The sequence below is a fragment of the Lagopus leucura genome, unplaced genomic scaffold (assembly GCF_019238085.1).
Source record: "Lagopus leucura isolate 7727_CA_CO unplaced genomic scaffold, USGS_WTPT01 Super-Scaffold_100033, whole genome shotgun sequence".
Classification (NCBI taxonomy): domain Eukaryota; kingdom Metazoa; phylum Chordata; class Aves; order Galliformes; family Phasianidae; genus Lagopus; species Lagopus leucura.
The window spans coordinates 3,366,939-3,386,487 of record NW_024962282.1 but is presented as its reverse complement, the minus strand read 5'-3'; the positions used below and the strand labels follow the sequence as shown (position 1 = coordinate 3,386,487).

General features: G+C 35.3%; 1 protein-coding gene across 9 annotated transcripts in view; it reads left to right on the top strand.

Moving 5' to 3' along the window:
- The window catches only part of SBF2 (SET binding factor 2), a 237,207-nt gene that overhangs the window by 183,501 nt on the left and 34,157 nt on the right, over nucleotides 1–19,549 (top strand). For 3 of the 9 annotated variants that reach the window (XM_042881903.1, XM_042881906.1, XM_042881902.1), the window contains exons 19-29: nucleotides 327–589; nucleotides 1,834–2,006; nucleotides 2,285–2,358; nucleotides 2,758–2,953; nucleotides 3,865–3,992; nucleotides 6,230–6,405; nucleotides 7,313–7,527; nucleotides 11,147–11,345; nucleotides 11,750–11,946; nucleotides 15,659–15,796; nucleotides 16,882–16,977. In XM_042881903.1, coding sequence (XP_042737837.1) covers nucleotides 327–589; nucleotides 1,834–2,006; nucleotides 2,285–2,358; nucleotides 2,758–2,953; nucleotides 3,865–3,992; nucleotides 6,230–6,405; nucleotides 7,313–7,527; nucleotides 11,147–11,345; nucleotides 11,750–11,946; nucleotides 15,659–15,796; nucleotides 16,882–16,977 — 1,855 coding nt within the window. The remainder of the gene's footprint in view (nucleotides 1–326; nucleotides 590–1,833; nucleotides 2,007–2,284; nucleotides 2,359–2,757; nucleotides 2,954–3,864; nucleotides 3,993–6,229; nucleotides 6,406–7,312; nucleotides 7,528–11,146; nucleotides 11,346–11,749; nucleotides 11,947–15,658; nucleotides 15,797–16,881; nucleotides 16,978–19,549) is intronic. The other 6 variants (XM_042881905.1, XM_042881908.1, XM_042881909.1 and 3 more) reach the window with 4 other exon arrangements.

The window sequence follows — 19,549 nt, the reverse complement described above, 5'->3', positions numbered from 1 at the left end:
TTAAACTACTCTGAAGAAACATAAAAGATAGTGTAGTATTAAAAAATCTAGAAAGAGATTATGTTACTGAGTTAGAAATGTTCACATCATGCTATGCTAGTTCTGCATTTCAGTAAGCTACCTTCAGTCCTTCACAATGCTGTAATTATACCTTTGTTAAATCCTATTGCATGTTGCTACTTGCTTTTTCTTTATAAATAAATATGTAATTTAAATAATAGAAGAATTTAAAGGAACAATTTAATTTAAAAAATTTTGACTAAACATTGTTTTGACTAAACGTTGTTTCTGAGTCTTAGCTTAGTGTGTATTTGTATGTTTTCTAGGAGAAAAATTCCGTAGGTCCAGACCACGATAAGACAGCAATGGATCTGGCTGCGGAGCAGTTGCGACTGTGGCCAACTCTTAATAAACAAACTCAACAGGAGCTAGTCCAGAATGAGGAAAGTACAGTTTTCAGTCAGGCAATTCATTTTGCTAACCTCATGGTCTACTTGCTAGTGCCACTAGATACAAGTAAGAACAAGTTATTGAGAGCATCAGCTACTGGTGACTGGGAGAGTGGAAGCAACAGTATTGTCACAAACAGGTGGGTACACACATTCACTGGTAATCCACCATGATGGGGCACTATTTTTGAGAACATACTAGTTTTCAGGACATACCCTGCATACAATCTCTTCAAGATTATTATTTCTAGATAATTAATTAAGGAGAGTAGAAACCTAACATGATTCCTCTCAAATGATAGAACTCTATCTAGACTAAATTGCTGCCATTTAAGGGAATGTAAGAATGTTATCACTTCAGTAAGAATTTTAGTCTACTAATGTGACTGTTGAAGGCAGACACTAGTGTGTGATGAGAGAGACCGTTTGTTTTTCTGTAACTTGGAAAAAAAAACCCTCATGAACCTGCGCTCATGAAAGCAGATGTATAACATCCTCGAGGTCACAGTTTTTGTGCTGTTGCAGCTTCAGGAAAGACATTTGGTCAGAAAGATGGCTATATCACTGGAGAAAATGTTAGAATACTAAGGAGGCAGGAGGAGTATAAGGAGAATTACTTAGCATACAAATCCGGATTTCATAGCAAGACTTCTTCCCTTTCTATTTACTGTCTTTATTATCAACTATGATCAGTCAAGTTTCCCACTTGATGAACTTATAGAACGCTGTATGAGGCCTCTGACATGATGTAAATAAGCTCTGGGTCTCAAACTCCCTATTGCAACTTTTTCTGCTGACGAAGCACTTCTAAAATCAAGCATTAGGATCTGATCAGTATGTAGACTGTGTATGTATGTATAGTATGTATGTGGCATATGTTACAATGCATGGATTTGACTGGCACAGCTGTTTTGGGGAGTATTTTCAGATGGTCGAAGTACATCTCCTACTGACTTGCTTGTATTTTCTAGCTGATGCACAAAAACACTGAGGTTATTTTTGCTTTTGAATGCTTTATTCTTCAACAGTAATACTCATTGAATTTATCCTTGTGTATGTAACCAAAGTATCTATTTCTGTTTTATCATGGGTTGTAAATAGCTTACATAACTTAATGACAAAGAGAAGAGAGAAAAGCTTCTAGGCAAGTGATGCTTTTTTTTTCATTGTTGACTGCACTGCACTAGATTCATGGAGTAAAAAGTCTCCTTTATTGTCATGCAGTCTGATATTGTTAATGGTGGAGGGAATACAGTGTAATTTTTGGCACCAGTGTATGTTTTCAGAAAAAGATACCGTTTAGATGTGTCCTACCCAGGTATCAGATACATTTACTAGCTGAATTGTTCACTTCTGAAATTTCTTTTTTTTTTTATGTCCATAGTATTGCAGGCAGTGTTGCAGAGAGTTATGACACTGAAAGTGGGTTTGAGGACTCTGAGAACAATGACGTTGCAAATGCAGTTGTACGCTTCATCACCAGATTTATTGACAAGGTTTGCACAGAGAGCGGAGTTACACAGGATCACATCAAAGGTCTTCATTGCATGATACCAGGTAAGAATTGTGATGAAAATGTGCATTCATAATCTTTCATTTTTCCTTTGGTTTTGTTTTTTTTTTCCTGATGGAAGAAATACACGTTTTAGTTACAGTCAACTTCCATGGACATAGAAGATTGGATTTTTTTCTAGACTATAATTGCTGTTCAATTTCAACTAACTATTTCCTTGATGGTTACATTTAAGAATTTTGGAATATTGGATTTCCAATTAGATTGCAACTTTTTCTTTCATGTTATGCCAGACTTCATTTGTGATATTACTGATTTTCAGGCATTGTAGCAATGCACATAGAGACTTTGGAGGCTGTCCATCGTGAGAGTAGAAGGCTTCCACCAATACAGAAGGCAAGTATTATGAAACATGTTTGTATTCTTTAAAAGTATTAGAATCATGCTGTTTAGTCATCTTTTTTGTTTTCTTTTATTTTCCTCTTCAGAATGTTAGAAGGAAACATCAGAACATTGTAAGAAAAATTCCACAAGTGATAAATAAAGTGCTTGGCTTTGGTCTCATGAAATATGAACTTAGAAAGCTATTAGAGCCAAATTTTTGATCATAAACAAGCTGTTGCATACCCGCTGTTTTTTGAGACCCAGTTCTCTTCGTTGAGTCCAAACTCCATCTCCCTTCTTTGGAATTAGTCTCATAACAGTTTTGTTTTGAATCTTTCTACACCAAATACAATTAGGCTGAGGTATAACACTGGTATTCCTATCATACTTACACTATTTTACTTGCATTAGCCCAAAATTCTACGACCAACTTTACTGCCAGGAGAAGAATTTGTTTGTGAAGGTCTCCGTGTGCTACTGGATCCTGATGGCAGAGAAGAAGCTACAGGAGGATTGCTTGGAGGTCCTCACATCCTCCCTGCTGAAGGAGCTTTGTTCCTTACTACCTACAGAATTATATTTAAAGGCACTCCTCATGATCAGCTGGGTAAGCAAAACTCAACAGTGACAAAACTGTGTCACTTTGAATAGATAAAATTTTGAGCTGACCTGTCCATCTATGTAAGCATCAACATCAAAATGCATCTACCTCTGCGAGTTATTTTGCATGGTCATCACATTGGTATGATCTTATGTTATAGGTTTTTACTCTAGATATGACAATATTTTATGTTTATTTTGCGTTTAACCTAACTAGAATTTATTTCTTCGAGTAAGACAACATATGTACTGTCTGTGATCTGTGACTTCCAGTACTTACTTCTTTTCATTTGACAGTTTTTTTCACTTTCAATTTTTTTTCAATTGCTGGAAGTGTGTAAAATGGAAAGAAAAAAAAAAAAAAAAAAAAAAAAATCTTAAGTTAGTAATGTCCTTAAAATTATTATTAATAAATTAAGAATTGCTTTTAATATGTTTTAAGTGGTAGTTTTTCATCTTTTGACACCTGCCATTTCTAAGCAAATTAAACTGTCTGTCAGAAGTATAAATTTATCTTTCAAAGTTTATTGTCATTTGAAAAGAAGTCAGTATAAAGCTTTCATTATTTATAAGGTGCATAATGCAATATGAACATGAATTACGTTTGGAAATGTTCATTGACCCCTTTCCAAACCGTGTTTTTGGGGTGCATTTCCAACACTCAGAAAAACTCAGAGAATATTTTTCCAACCATCCAAACTGAAAGGAAGTCAAAAAAGTAAATGCTTCAGATCATAGATGGTACTTGGGGATTTATCAACTTCTCAAGCATTTTCTGTGAAATTAATTATGTGCAGTTATTTTCCTATTGCTTTGTGTATTGTAAATCCTGTCTGCTCAGAGTACAGTGTGACCAGAACAGATCTGATTCTGTGATCAAACAAGTATCCATAAATACTATAATTCTGTGGTTCTCAGTGGGAGAGCAGACGGTGATCCGGAGCTTTCCTATTGCATCTGTTACAAAGGAGAAGAAAATCACTATACAAAACCAGCTGCAGCAAAGTATGCAGGAAGGCTTGCAGATCACTTCAGCTACCTTTCAGGTAAAAGGAAGTTTTGTGAAGTTGTGTGAGGTAGCCAGCTCAAAATACCTACGAGCAGTACTTTGCCCTGATAATGGTGAAGAGTTCAGTATCCTGCTCTATAAAGTCAGTGGAGAACATGTAGTCCTCTCATAGAAATTCCTTTTGGTTTTTTGGCTCGTTTGAAACAGTGTTAGTGTTTTCGTGTTTGGTTTCTTTCTCTCCCTTCCTCACCTTTCTGCTGTGGATCCAGTGAAGGGCTATTCTGAGTCCAAAATATCTTCATGTGGGTAAGCAGAGGCCAGGCAGGCCAGTGGAAGACTTCTCACTTTACTAGCTTTCTGGAAAAATGTGTAATGGAGGGTCATAGTACGTCTCATTTGGAATCTGCCCTTCCAGAAATCTTTAATGTAGCCATTAGTAGCCAGATCCAAAGGGCTTCTGCGTGAAACCTCTTGACTTTTGCACAGATTCAGGTATTCTGTCTTCAGAGGCTTCCTCAACGTGTTCAGAATGCTCAGAATCTGCTGTGGAGCAGTTGACGGAGATGGACTTGTAAGAGTGAGGGGTCATTAATTCTCTTAAGCCTTCCCTAAATGTTTCTTATTGGTGGTAATCTAACATTGGTCAAATCGTAAGAGATCGAAAGTTGAAAACAAAGGATTTAATATCACAGACCGAAAGCTGACTTTAGAGCTTAAGAAGTGAAATATATCCTCAGGTTAGCCAACTTTAGAGACGTGTTTTCATTGAGAACAACAGTCTCTTTTCAATGTCTGAAAATGAAATACATAGTCAGTATTTTACTGGTTCCTTAGATAGCAAACAGTATTTATTTAGTCATCCTTCAATGTCGTATTCAAGAGCATAGGACTCAGAATAACAAATAAGTAAAACAACTCAAAAAAAAAAAAAAGTTCTTGTGGACTTTTGACTGGACTTACTGAGAACTTTTATTTTCCAGAATTTTTTTTTACCAGGATAGTTAGCATACTTCAATGATGTGCTAAATGCAGGCATAGCTCAATGCTTTCAGTGCTGGATTCTGGTCAAACATCATCCCTGCTTTTGTTTAGCATAGTTTTGTGTTAGGTTATGAAAACAAAAACGATCAGGAAACAGTTTACTTCTGTTCCTTTTCTAAGTGCTAGAGTTCAATGTAGTATGAAATAGCAAGCCCTATCTTTGTTTATTAATTAAGACTTTCAGAGTGTTTTGGCTGCAGTGATGCTATTTAATGTCTTTGAAACTTTGTATCAGTGTAACCCCTGAACATTCAAGCATTCCTCTTAAGGAGGTCTTTGAGCAACATTCTCATTTGGAATTCTTTTTCATTTGGAAAATAATTACAGAACAGAACAAGTGAAATTAAAAACAAACAAACAAACATGGAGAAATCCACCTTCTAGGTGACAAAGACAAACAAGACAGTCAAAAGGTGTATAGGTAGGCAGTCAAAAATAAAGGTCTAGAATACATCTTTGTTTACTTTTTCCGTGTTCTTCAAGCTCTTTCATGCCATCTTCCAGATTCCCAATTTTCTCTCTTAATTTTTTTAATTTCCTTTTCACAACAGAGCTGACTCATCTTTTGACTAAGAGTGATATAAATATATATATGCGTATTTAAATAACTTTTCAAAAAGCATTTTTAATGGGATAAATAGATCGGTGTTGAATAGCACAGGATTAGTTACTTTCCAAGGATCTGATTTCACTGTTACTAGCTGTTTGTTACTAGCTGTTTTTATGCTTTTGGAGGTGAGGCAAAAATTGGAATAACTAAATATTGGAAGTATAATGGTTTTGATATATGAAATCTGAATTTACTGCCTTTATTAGAGTAAATTACCAATTTTGCTTCCCTATATATAGCAAATCTGATAAAATATTTCTGATCTGAGCTATCCCATGTGACTAGCACTTTAAATGTTGTGGATATTGTAGTGCCAGTACATCCACGTAGATTACCCAAAATATTTTGTGTTTGGTGTTATGAGAATTCCAGATGCTTCATGGTGAAAATATCTTAGTATTACAACATCAATACTAAAAGCGAGTAAAAAATTGAACGAGCTGTATAATATCCCTCAAAACCAATAAGATATACCTACATACATATATTTGTATTTTCTGATGTGCATTGTACTGCCTAAGTATGAAGAATATGCTAATATGTTTTAGAATCTTTTGATTTGTTGAATCCTGGAAATTTATTTATTTTGTAAGTTCCTAACGTGCTCTGTCTTTAATATGCAGTTAATTAAAGTAGCATTTGATGAAGAAGTAAGTCCTGAAGTGGTGGAAATATTTAAGAAACAGCTAATGAAGTTCCGTTATCCTCAGTCTATCTTCAGCACTTTTGCATTTGCAGCTGGACAAACAGCACCACAGATAATTTTACCAAAGCAAAAAGAAAAGAACACTTCATTCCGGTATTCTTCTATCACTGATGTTCTTGTTTACTTCTAGTCAAATTCCTTAAATAATCAGACAGGTTTTCAGAACTTCGAGCATCTAGTTAGCTTGACATTCCAGAGAACTGACAAAATGATATTCCCTGTCTTTTAATGTTTACAGAATAAAAGGGAGGTTGGTATGAAATAAATGTTGATATAAGAATGTATTATTTATCCTAACTTATTGCTGCAGCAATTTTGAACAAGTATCTAATTACATTTTTGAATACATACAATATTAATAACATATTCAATTGTGTGAACTATGCCACCATAAAAACAGAGTTCTTGTGTGTTCAATTATGTATTAGTGGACTGTAGAGTAGAATTCATTTTTCCCTTAGTAGACTGTATAGTTGCCCCAGTGTTCTTTTATCATCTAGAGTTTCAGCTTTGGGTCCTCTCTTAAATTTCATGTTATACATTAATTTTTACTAGACTAGACTGATCATTGTTTAGTACCCCTGAAAGTGGTACTTTCAGTGATTCTATGTTGATTATTGCATTGCAGACATATAGAAGTAGAATCCCAAGCTAGTCATAGAAACTTAAAACTTTAAGGTAATTTCTGTCTTTCTTGCCTCACGCTGTCAGTTTCATAGATCTGTTACATTGCTAGCAAAATATGAATACCTGAACAGATATTATGGCTGCCTATTCATTATATTACACGTAATAGGCATAAATTGCTCTCGAAGTAATAAAAATAGCATTTAAAAGTTGGCATAGGAAGTCATTTTTCTGTTGGTTTTTATTTTGATGTAAAACAAGAAATAGAAATGTGTTTTCTTTGAGTAAAGAAGTTTGTCGTAAAAATCTATACATGCTATTGAGAAGAACATATCTATCTATTAAAAGATTTTTTTTTTCTATGAATTTATAGTACCTTCTCAAAAAGCATTGTGAAAGGAGCAAAACGTGCTGGGAAGATGACAATTGGTCGCCAGTATTTGTTAAAGAAGAAGACGGGCACAATAATGGAAGAAAGAGGGAATCGTCCAGGGTGGAATGAAGATGATGATGTCTCTGGTAATAGTAAAACAATTTCCATTTTTGTTGATATGTCTATCCTGTCACGCTTCAATTTCAATATGTTAGGTGAGTAGTATCTTCAAGAAGAAATTGCAGTCTTCCTGGACAGGAAGGTGAAAGGTTTCAAACAGTGCACTGATTAAACGTTTTGTGACGACTGAACATACAGGGTGAAAGAGGAAGCTGTCTTCATTCAGTGGTAAAGCAAAAGAGGCTTTTTTTCTAATTGCCAAACTATTTTCACATAATATCCTTAGAAAGCCTGACATTGCTTTGTCTGTAATGAGAAAGCAGTAATTGGCGAGGTTCAAGGAACTGGAAGTATTTTATGGACAAATTTTGTCTATGTGGAAGTGATCAGTGATTTCTGAAGACAGCTGAAGACTTAATGACTGAAAATACCATTTTTCCAAACTTTGGTTGGAAGGAATTGGGGAGATAAGTTAGAAAGTGATTTGGACACTTTGTATAGCGCAATGGTGTGGACTTTGACTTTCTTCCAAATACTTCTTTTCCTACCATGTGCTGCTGTCAGTATATCCTTATCTGGACCAGTGCTAATTTATAATAAGCCACTAGAGGGAGCCAGATTCTCCTGTACATTAACAGGTATTGTTTTGTCGTACCATTCTTTCTTTAAAAAAGAAAAAAAAAAAGTAGCATTTCAGATAATGAAGTGTTTATGAAACATCAAACAAACCAAATTTACCTTCCGGATATTTGGTCAGAGGTCAAGGTGACTTACATGATTTATGTACAGATAAATAAAAGTTGTCTGACACCAAGCTATGTTGCTGCACATTCTCTGTTCTCTCCCAGAGTAAAAAGGGCCATTCCAGGAAAGCTGAAAAATACTGGTCCTCTTCTTTCATTCCAGATAAATATGGTAGAAAAAAAGGCAGGAAAAAGAAAGGTTATGAAATACAGAATGTCTTTACACAGCTGAGAAGTTACATTCTTAATTGAATTTCCAGCCTCTTCCTTAAGTACTGAGTTACTATGTGTTCTAATGTTGTGGAATCTTCAGCTCAGAAGGAATTCTGCAAACTAAGCCTGTCCTGGGTGTGATTTTGTGTCCATCACTCAGAGAGACCAAGTATAAGCAAGCCTGTATGTTCGTACTTCTCATGACAATGAAGAAATCCTAAGAGTTTCTGCATTGCCTGTGTACGAAACAACTATATTCTTCTGTGAGCATGTAACTATTAATGACAGTTTATTCTTCCCCTCACCTGGCAAAAATACAAAAAGATAAATTGCGAGGCTTCCTACCTGCTGCTTTCCAGATGCTGTGACTAGGTATGTGTAAGGCTATTAAAGTCTGACAGCTTGCTTTTTTTCCCTGCACTGCACTGTCATTCGAGCTGTAGTCCTCCTCATTTCAGACAAAGTACAAATAGCCATAGAAAATTTTCTGTTAATCAGTGCAATTTGTTTTGTATTGATTGCTGCAAATTCCTCTGTGTTTGCAAGCCTTAAAAACTGAAGTTTAGGGAATTATGCAACTATACCAACAGTGAAACAAACAGAGCTGTCTGCAGCAGGTGATGCATTGTCTTGTAAAAAGAAGGATTAAAGATGGGGTCAGAAGGACCATCTTTCTGATCCAAGGCAGGAGCAACATGTTCTTCATAAATGCTTACCTAACTTTTTCTTAGCTTTCAAAGATGAAGATTCCATAACTCCAGGCTATATATTCTGATGCTTTAACCACCCTTAATGCTGGAGGAAAGCAAGCAACTTTCTGATGTTCTGACCTAAACTTCTCCTTGACACATTTTATATCATTCACTTTTTATTCTGTGAATATGTACATGTAAAAGGGATGACTGCCTTAATTTGAATTGCAGTTTTTTGGAATATTATAATGTTTCCTTTCTCTTTTCTTTTCTGGATATTATCTATAGTTCTTCTCAGTCAGACTTCATAGAATTCTGAGTATCTTCATCTCTCTTCTCTAGATTGTCTTTAACTAGTCCACATATAATTTCAGTTTCATTTCCAGAATTGGGCACTCTAGATAAAAATTATTGCTAATGAACACCTGGGTTTTTCCCCCCTCCATTGCCTCCTAATCTTTATATTTTCTGAGAGTTTTGAATGACACTATTACTAAAATCTGTTTTCTGTGGGTGATCATAGTAATATATTCCAGAAAATAGGAGGCCATCTGTAAAGTATTGCTTATACAATCAGTCATATCTCAAAAAGAGTAAAATAAAGGGTCTCTTCCTCATGTTTTCAAAATTAAATGAAGACAAAAGGCATTTAGAACTTGAGATAGAACAGCATCTTCCCTTTTCAAGTTAACAACCCTGATATGAAATCTTATAATCTCTAGCTTTTTACACCTACAGGGAAATGGTTTGTAAATTGTAATATCCAACCTAGCTGCTTTCATTTCACAAAAGAGCATTTTGGGGGGAAAAAAATTGAAAAATGCACCCTAGTTTTATCTAAGACAATACAGCATTCAGAACTTTTAAATACCGAGCTTCTGTATTCCCTAAAATAAAATTATTTCAAAATCTTGTTTAATTCTTTTCTCCGAGTGCACTTCATAGTTTTACATACTTTGTAACGTCTTTCTTCTTCTTCAGGACAAATATGAAAATATAGAAAAAGAGGAGATATCCATAGCATTGAAGTCTTGATTATTTAGCTCAAATAGGGAATAGTTGTTTTTGCACGATGCACCATGAGGACAATAAAGTTATTCAGGTAGCTTTTATGATAATATGCACAAAAAACAGAGGTATCTAAAATGTACTTCTGTAAATTCTGAATGTTATCTGGTGTTATCATAATTTTAATTTTCAATTTTATAAAGTCCTGTTTAAAGTTTAAATCTTATGTACTTCTCAGTGCCAAATTGTTAAAGAAATGCTTCCTCTCAGATGTGCATACTTTAATGCTTGAGATGAAATGATAGCAACTGATATCTACTGCAGACAGTAAATCTGCTTTCAGTATTTGGAAATAGTGAAGTGTTGACAACAGGCAGGTGGCAGATTTTGTACGAAGACCTTGCTTGACTTGAATTTCATTGTAGTTTGAACTTGTGGCATGGTTTTTATCTCATGATTAGAGGTTTTTCTGCTTTGGAATATGAAACTGATGTGCATGGCTGAAGAAAGTTGCTGTTCAACATTGAAACCGAAGCATTAAGAAGCCAACATTCACCTACTCGTGAAAGAAATATTTTTATTTTAACCAAGCTTTAAAAAGGTTGTTTTATCTTTTGAAGACAGTTTAGAAGAATTAGGAAATCAATTTTATCTTGGATGTTTCATGAATTTGTGCTCATTTTTAATTATGTCTGAGGGACATCTGTCTCTTGTACATCTTTGTACTGCTGTTGTTGAGTTTGGCTTGTTTGAATAAATATACTAGTGCAGGAAATACTGCCTCAGTCTGTTCAAGCGATCGTACAGGAGACCTTTTTCTGGAATTTTAACATGAGCGAGGTGTCAGCCATGCTGACTGTTAGGGCAGTAGGTAGCTGTGAGAGGAATTTAAGTTTCTTGACTGAAGTATTATTTTGTTGCTTATAATTCCTGTAAGCTGTAGTTTATATTTATTAATCATTAACAATAAGACAAACTAATAATAAGTTCAGAAAACAGCATTGTTTTTTGCAACTGCTGACGTTTGCAATAGTGAACTCAAAGATCTTCAACTTCAGTTTCAGATGACAGTGAGCTGCACACAAGTGGTACCCTAAAAGCATCGGAGAAGTCAACAATGGAGCAGTTGGTAGAAAGAGCCTGTTTCAGAGACTATCAACGTTTGGGACTAGGGACCATCAGTAGTAATACTTCTCGCTCAAAAATGGAATACTTGAGAATAACTGCACTGAACAGAATGTATTCACTTTGCAGAAGGTAAGTTTACCAATTCAGACAAGCGTTTGGAAATAAAGGTGGTGTGAGCACAGTGAGGTGGTAGGTGGTGTGCTTCAGCAGTGATGACAATGACAGTGGGTCATCTCCACTGGTCCAGGTTGTTACAAGAGTGTCATGAAGGCTGTTGTTTTTGGCTAATGAAAACATATAGCTAATGGTGGTGACTATGTTGAAAAAATGGTACTTGGTAGCTGAGAATTTTCTCTGTCAAGTAGTGTCAATGTATCTGTTGCAGTTTCCATATAAATGTAGGAGGCATTACTTTTGGAGCAATCTAGATACGTTCGGCCTGAAATTATAGGATTTTTTTTTTAATTGCTTACAAATTTGAGAGCAGATTTAATTGTTGTTGTGGTTTTTTTCTTTTCCACTTGTCAATACAGTTACCCTGGGCTTCTGGTAGTACCTCAGTCTGTTCAAGACAGCAGTTTGCAGAGAGTTGCTCGCTGTTACCGTCACAATCGCCTACCAGTGGTGTGTTGGAAAAACACCAAAAACAGTTCTCTTCTACTTAGATCTGGGGGCTTTCATGGCAAAGGTGTTGTTGGCCTCTTCAAATCCCAAAACACACATACTACAGGTGAGCTGATGCAGCCAGGTTTTATTTATATATATATATTTCTAAACTAAACAACGTTTGTGTGCATATATATATGTATATATTGAGAAATTTTTATTAGTTTATTTATTCCTGGAGGAAATCAGGGAGATGATTTAATCAAAAGTCCCAGGATATGGATGTTTTTCTGATACTGTAATAGTACAGTATAACGTATGTCAAAAATCAGACCATGAATAGTATGAAGGTAGTTCGAAAATGTCAGTTGAAAGCTAAACAGAGATTATGTATAAACTAGATAGTCTTCAGTAAAAGCTGCCGCCTGCCAAATGCAGTGTCTCAGAGAATAAAGTATCTTATTTTCTAATAATTCTCTGTCTGCCTGTTAGATCTAATGAGTGTATGTAGTAAATTTTAATTACAGAATCACAGAATGGCCAGGGTTGGAAGGGACCTCAAGGATCATGAATCTCCAACCCCCTTGCCACATGCAGAGCATCCAACCTCCCCATTTCATGCCAGACCAGGCTGCCCAGGGCCCCATCCAACCTGGCCTTGAACACCTCCAGGGATGGGGCATCCACAGGCTCTCTGGGCAGCTGTTCCAGCACCTCACCACTCTCTCTGTAAAGAATTTCCTCCTGACATCCAACCTAAAACTTCCCTCCCTCAACTTAAAACCATTTCCCCTTGTCCTGCGGTTATCTACTCTTTCAAAGAGTTGATTCCCCTCCTGTTTGTAGGCTCCCTTTAGGCACTGAAAGGCTGCAGTGAGGTCAACCCACAGCCTTCTTTTCTCCAGGCTGAACAAGCCCAGCTCCCTCAGCCTGTCTTTGTAGGGGAGGTGCTCCAGTCCCCTGATCATCTTTGTGGCTCTCCTCTGGACCCTCTCCAACAGCTCCCTGTCTTTCTTGTACTTGGGGCTCCAGGGCTGGACACAGTACTGCAGATGGGGCCTCACGAGAGCAGAGTAGAGGGGGACAATCACCTCCCTGTCCTTGCTGGCCACCCCTTTTCTGATGAAGCCCAGGATACCATTAACTATTATATAAAATACTAGAATAAACGTTATCCATTAGGTTTTCTGATGTCTTTCAGTGTGATATTAGTTTTATTTTTATCTTTCTTTTGTAAAGCATAGATCTGAAAGATTCTCTTTGGGTCTTTTTATTAATTAAATATTTGTCAGACTGGTTAAATTTTCAGAAGAATATAGCATATTCGGGCAAATTTAGTTTTGGAAAGGGCATGAGTCAACTTTCATCATTAACCTGCAATATGAAGGACAATTCTTGTGACTGCCTGAATTTCTGTGTCTTATGCTGATGGTTGCTTGGGAGTTAATTTCATTCCAAAAGTGAATTTGTTATGTATTGTATAGTTTGCCTTAGGGAAATTTTCAAAAACTTAACAAGCATGCTATGCAAATAAGTGCAAGTTGGATATAGGTAGATTGAAGACTCATGACATAAGATAGCTTGATTTACAAAGTCCTTCAGGTGAAATTTTGCTTTTTTAAATATCTTTGTGAAATCATCATTTTCATTATTTTTGAAGAACAGTTATTGTCTGACACAGTATTTAGCTGCATCTTTTTTTGTGTGTATCAAATTCACCTTAAAAATCACAAAATCTCAGAGATATTACAAGAAAAACTTTTTTTTTTTTTTCCCCTTCAGTCAATGTCTTGACTGGCTGTTAATGTTAACTTTTGAATCACTAGTCCAAACATTCAGTAGTGTAGCTTTGATTTAGCGCATCTCTTTTCTGGTCTGCCTGAATGTATTTTAATTGAAAGGTAATACACTGAGTTTTATATAATACTTTTTTTTTTATCTTGAAAAGATTCTTAAAATGTGCCAGTGAAGTACTACCAGTAGTAAAGTAGTAATTGCCACACTTGAGCTTTGCCAGTCACTCCACAGGCTTCAGATGTGAATCTGAAGCATGATAATTCAAATGCTGGTCTTATCAGCTGGCTCTTTACTGATAGTCTTAGGTAAAAAAAAAACTGGCCAGCCATCTTTAACCTGGCATAAATAGACTCAATTGCAACAATTTTGCAGAGATAGTCTGCAAGTTATATAAAGACAAATACTTCCGTATTCTCTGCAGTAGGTTAAATTTCTGTGTGCATGAGTGTGGAAGAGTCTTCCAAAACAAGATCACAGTCTCTTTTAGTGCATTTCTTATCTGTAGTCTTGTTGGTTTTTGTTTTTGTTTTTGTTTTTTTTGCAGTTTTCTCTTTTTAATTTTACATAGTTTTTTTTTAGCATGTCACCCTCATATTTCTGGTAGTATGTTAGGAAGCAGTCTGTTTGACACAGTGTCTGATATGTCAGATGTTAGTTTCCACTTCCTTTAAAAGAAGAATTGGAGACTCCTCAGGATGTTACTGTGAGGGTAATAAAAAATGTTTATAGGATACTTATTTTTAATGAAGTTGAAGCTTGGTGAAATAAAACATTTTGAGAAACTGATCACTAGGGATAGTTATGCGCAGGTGAATGTATTTGCTTCAGCAGGAGTTGTGTACAATGCAGGGTCTGTACTGAAAATGCACTGTAACACAACCTAAGACAACAAAGATAATCTTAAATTCAAGTTGGTAGGTACATACCTTCCTTAGCAGAGATTCTGTAGAAGATTTTTTATCCAGCAGTTCTGGATTGACTGACAGAAATGAAATGGACCTGCTGCAAATTAATGTTTATGGCCTTCTGTTACATTGTATGTTAAGCAGTTTTTCATCTTTAAAAGGCAATTGAGATCAATTGTTTTTATTAGAAGCCCAGAATTTATTTTCTGGAGAAACTAGGCACGGTAGTGAATTGTTCTATGGAACTGAACCATATGCAACAGAATTGTATTTTTCTAACTTCTGTTCATAAAAAATTATTAACAGATGTCTGAATATGGCATAGAGAATATACTGGTCTTTTCAGAAGTTCCTTTAAACTTGTAGAGTGGTTTCTGAATTCCACTTTACCTGTTTTGGAAATTAATTTGCAGAGTGCTGCAGTGCTGTAGTTCCAAGCATGACATTCTACACCTAAATACCAAGTGTTGGTCTTCTGCCGTGTAGGAAGACCACTTCTGTTTGTTGTAGGTAGAAGCACTGTTTAAGAGAAGAGCTTTCTTGATACAAGCAAGGGTTGTGCCCACTTATATCTATAATGCAGTAAAAGCATAAACAGTGATGGTTTTTAATACAAGTGTACTTTGAGTGGGTAGGCAACAAATCTTGAAGAACCTCCACTTGTGGTTAAATAACCTGCCTTTACTGTCTGATTTTCACTTATTTTCATAGAAAAAACTGTTCTGCCTGTTCACTACACTTTTTTTTTTTTTTAAGGCTGACATTTACTGAGCCGTATCACAAATGTACAAATGTTGCTCTTTATTCTGAGGGGGAAGAAAAAGTTTCATTCTGTTTTTGTTGACCATTGCTGAATGATGAATGTTTTAAATGGTTACCACAGGGTAACAGACTCTTTTAGAAGCTTAGCTTTGTGAAGTGGAATGCAAGACAACATTGCTGGGTGTGCTCTACAGCCAGGTGATGAACATCTGGGCATTCTTTGTTATCAAAGAAATGGCTTTTTGAACGTACGATGAACAAACCATGAATTTTCAATGAACTGTTTTAGTAAGCGTTTTCTTTTTCTATTCTGTGTACTTATAAATGTATATGTATTTTAATGTATTCCATTCTTCCTGTGACTCTATTTAGCTCCTGCTTCATTAGAATCTTCAAGCAGTATAGAACAGGAAAAATACCTTCAAGCCTTACTGAATGTGATATCCGTCCACTGCAAAATGAATAGCAGTAATACTCTCACTGTTAGACCAACAATTGCTCTGTCACCAGGTAAAATTGTTTTGTGTACTGTTTTTGTGTTAAGTCAAAAAGTGAGAAGGGAATCTTCTCGGATTTGGTGTTAGTTCAATTTGTCTCATATGAATTCTGTTGTTTCTTTTATTGCTACACTTCTCAGGTAGTTTATTCACTCTTCATTTTAGTGAATGTGTTCTCTATTTGTAAAGGATGTTTTTAAATTTTCCCAAAGTATTCTTCTATATTCTTAATCTGACAGTAAGTGATTCGCAGCCTCAGTCCTTCAGAATATCAAGATGTAACAACTCTCCAAATTGGTGGGTTGTTTTTTTTACATTATCACATGAAACAATTTCTTTATATATAACATAAGACAAAAATGCACTTCAATGTGCTATATAACAAACTAAACATCTTGAAAACTCTATGGAATAAGAGACAGCCACCCTGAAGAGACTGTGGAATGCTACTCTATTTTTTATATTTTTATATATTTTTATTTTTATACTCTGTATCTATTTTTATACTACATAATTAGAAAATAAAAGATTGCAATGTTGGATTCTACATAAAGAAAAGTACTACAACAGCAATGGGAGGCATATGGGCATTTTCATGTGTTACATGTAGTATTTTAATGCCATTTCTGCATAGAACTTTACTTGCAATGAAAACCCTTTCAAAAGACATTACTTAGGTAAATATTTTATTTCAATTATTATATGATGAAACTTGATAAGGTTTATGTGAAAGTATCCCCACAGTCTTAAAAAGAAAAGAATGCAACTTGAAATTGTGCCTGTCTTGCCATATCCAATTGGTGGAAATTTGTGTAATAGACCCAAACAGTGGCTTCTCTTGTGAAATGACACTGTTTCCAAAGTGTGGATGCTTTGCTTCATGTATTATAAAATATGTTGATTGCTTATTTGTATCTAACATCTTCATTCTGTTGCCAGTGTATACATCTGTCTTAAAAAAATGTATCAGAAGTAGAAAATTGGCAAGAATTATCTGTATTAAGGGTGGAAAAAAATGTTTTCATCATTTATATTAAGTTTAGTCTGAGTAACACTGTAGTGTTTTTAATCTTCTATTCTTTTTTTGGCTGACTTTAGGCACTGAAAGGAGGGCTTCAAGAATGTCTACTGTGTTTAAGCAGGTAGTGCCAGGACATTTGGATGTAAATCTATCCAATAGCTTTGCTCGAGGAGGTTAGTAAGACTAGCTCATAGTCTTAGCACCTTTGTTATTTGAAATAATAAGTGATAACAAAATGTTAGTGAAATTAAAAGTAATTAACTGCTTACAAATTTATTACATTATGAAACAACAAAACAGAAATTACAGATTAGCCTCAATCCATAATATGATATAAGTATCTAATTTTTGTTTTAGTCCTTCACTTACCATTGAAATAAAGGTTTCATTTCATGATGGAAATTAGTGGAAAAATAATCACTCAGGAGTTACATTTTTAAATACCTTGTGATTTATCCATAGTTTTAATTTACTTGAATTGTATGACCTAAAAAGACACATTTTACATTCGAAGTGAATGGACTTTAGAACCTACAATTCTGTAATTTGTAGCAGCCTGGCATTTGACTGAAGGTTAGCTGACACTTCAGCAAGTTACAAATAATCTAGACAATTTAAGTAAAGGAAGGAGTTACACTGCTGTGCCTTCTTTGGGAAGGTGTCATTTTTACAGGAAACTCCTCCTGTGATTTCCAGCTGCTTTTCTAGTCTGATGAATTTATGATCATCTTTGTGCACTTACGTACCTAAATCAGTGTGGTGAATTCCCTAGGTACATTATGTATTTGTTAGAGCTGAAGGCTACTGAAGAAGTATTTTTACATATATAAAAGTTGCTTTTCTTCCTTTATGAATCTACTAGAGTTCATGGAGGTGAAAAAACAGAGAGATAGTAATCAAATAGGTAAAATGCCTGGGAACCAGAGAGGAGCTTAGTAGTGTCTGGAATTGTTAGAGAAATCGGTGGCTGTGCACTGCTTCTGTCAATAATGTAATAGTGAAAATGTTGGGTAGCTGACAGCAGATGTTTGGTTGTTTTCCCTTTCCTCACGTTAAGGCAGAAGTGCCAACAGCAAAGTGCCAGTGAGAACCCATGAAGATGCCCCAGATGAAAAAAAGACAGAAAGGATTACTGAAATTACCTGTTTCTGGGATTAGAGTTTGTTGTTAATGTGGCACGGTGAGCTTCTCAGTGAGGGAAAAGGAGTCTCAAGTCAGATGTTTTTTTGTTGGAGATTGTCTCTTGGCTAGATTTCAGCAGTAATCAGGACAAGGGCAGGAAAGTCACCTTATATCTTGCTGGACTAATGCCACACCTGCTCTGTGTATCCCAAAGATGTAACTATAGACCAGTATCTGCAGTCTGTTCACAGTTTAGCAGGAGTACTTTGCTGAAACATAAGAATGCTTAACAAGGACAGTGGGAGCTCTAGTGAGGGTGAGAAAATGACAAGAAAAGGAAAGGGAATATTTTCCTGTACAGAAGCAAACATGAGGGTTTTTTTTTTAGGTTAGCTAATAGAATTATTTAAGAGGAAACTATACAGTACAAGCTAAATATTAAACCTAAAATTGCTCATCTCAAATAAGTGAAATTTTTGCTGCTTTTGCAAGTTACTTACACTGTGCATGTGAAGTTATGGGAACAAACTTGTTTTATGCAGACAGTCTAAAGTGATTCTTCTTTGTATTCCTCAGAATAACTCAAAAAGCAACAAACAAATAAACAAAAAAATGCCACCAAATGCTCATCACCAAATAAAAAACAAAACAAAAGCAGTGAGAAGAGCTAATTACTTTATCATAGCAAGCAGCTTGTTAATATCCTTCATGAAAGTCAGAACTTTACTCAAAACTGTATACCTTTCCTTACATTACTTGATAACAATAGTGTGGTTCTAAAGAGGAACAATTGTTACCTGGCACTGGTGTGTAATTAATAGACTAAAATGCTTTATCTGAATGATTTGCTGGAAAATACTAGGATGTTTATAATGAATAAATATAGACTCAGTCATTTGTTTTAAAAGCAGGATATGTTGTCTTTGAGTATGTTTTAATAGAACATTTATATAAAAGGAAGTTGACCACGTAGACGTGGCTTTAAAGCCAAAAAGATCCTTGTATGCTCTGATAAGATTTCCACTGAATATGAGTATTTATGCAAGGGATGTGGGGGGGATTTTTTTGTCTGATAGATACTAGAAGTTCTCTAAATTATATGGTCTTACACAGTCCTTTAAGAATTTGTGTAGGTGTATAGAACTAACATCTTACATTCCAATTTGATTTTAAGGTCCTTTAAGTTACCTACTTACAATAGACTGAAACAGCTTTTAGAAGGTGCTCTGCAGTGCGGGATTTTTAATTAAGCTATTTCAGCTGGTGGGAAGCTTTCAATAAAGGATTCAGCTGAATTATGTAATTATTGAGTATCCGCTTTATTATAGATTATTAAAAAACCACCTGATGGCTGTGTTATGTGTTTAAAACCACTGCAATTGCAATGAAAAATACTCCTTTTTGATAAACAGATCCTTCCTTCCCACTTTATGCTGGTTTTCTATCTTGACTGATGTTTTGTCTTGTGATGACTAAGATGTGTACTATCTGATGTATAATGTACTGTAAAGGAATCCAGTATGTACTAGATCTTTGGAAATTAATACGTAACCCTTTTCTTTTCTCCTGCAATGTGTCTTGCTGCAATGTGCCTTGCTGCAATGTGCATTCCATTCCTCCTCC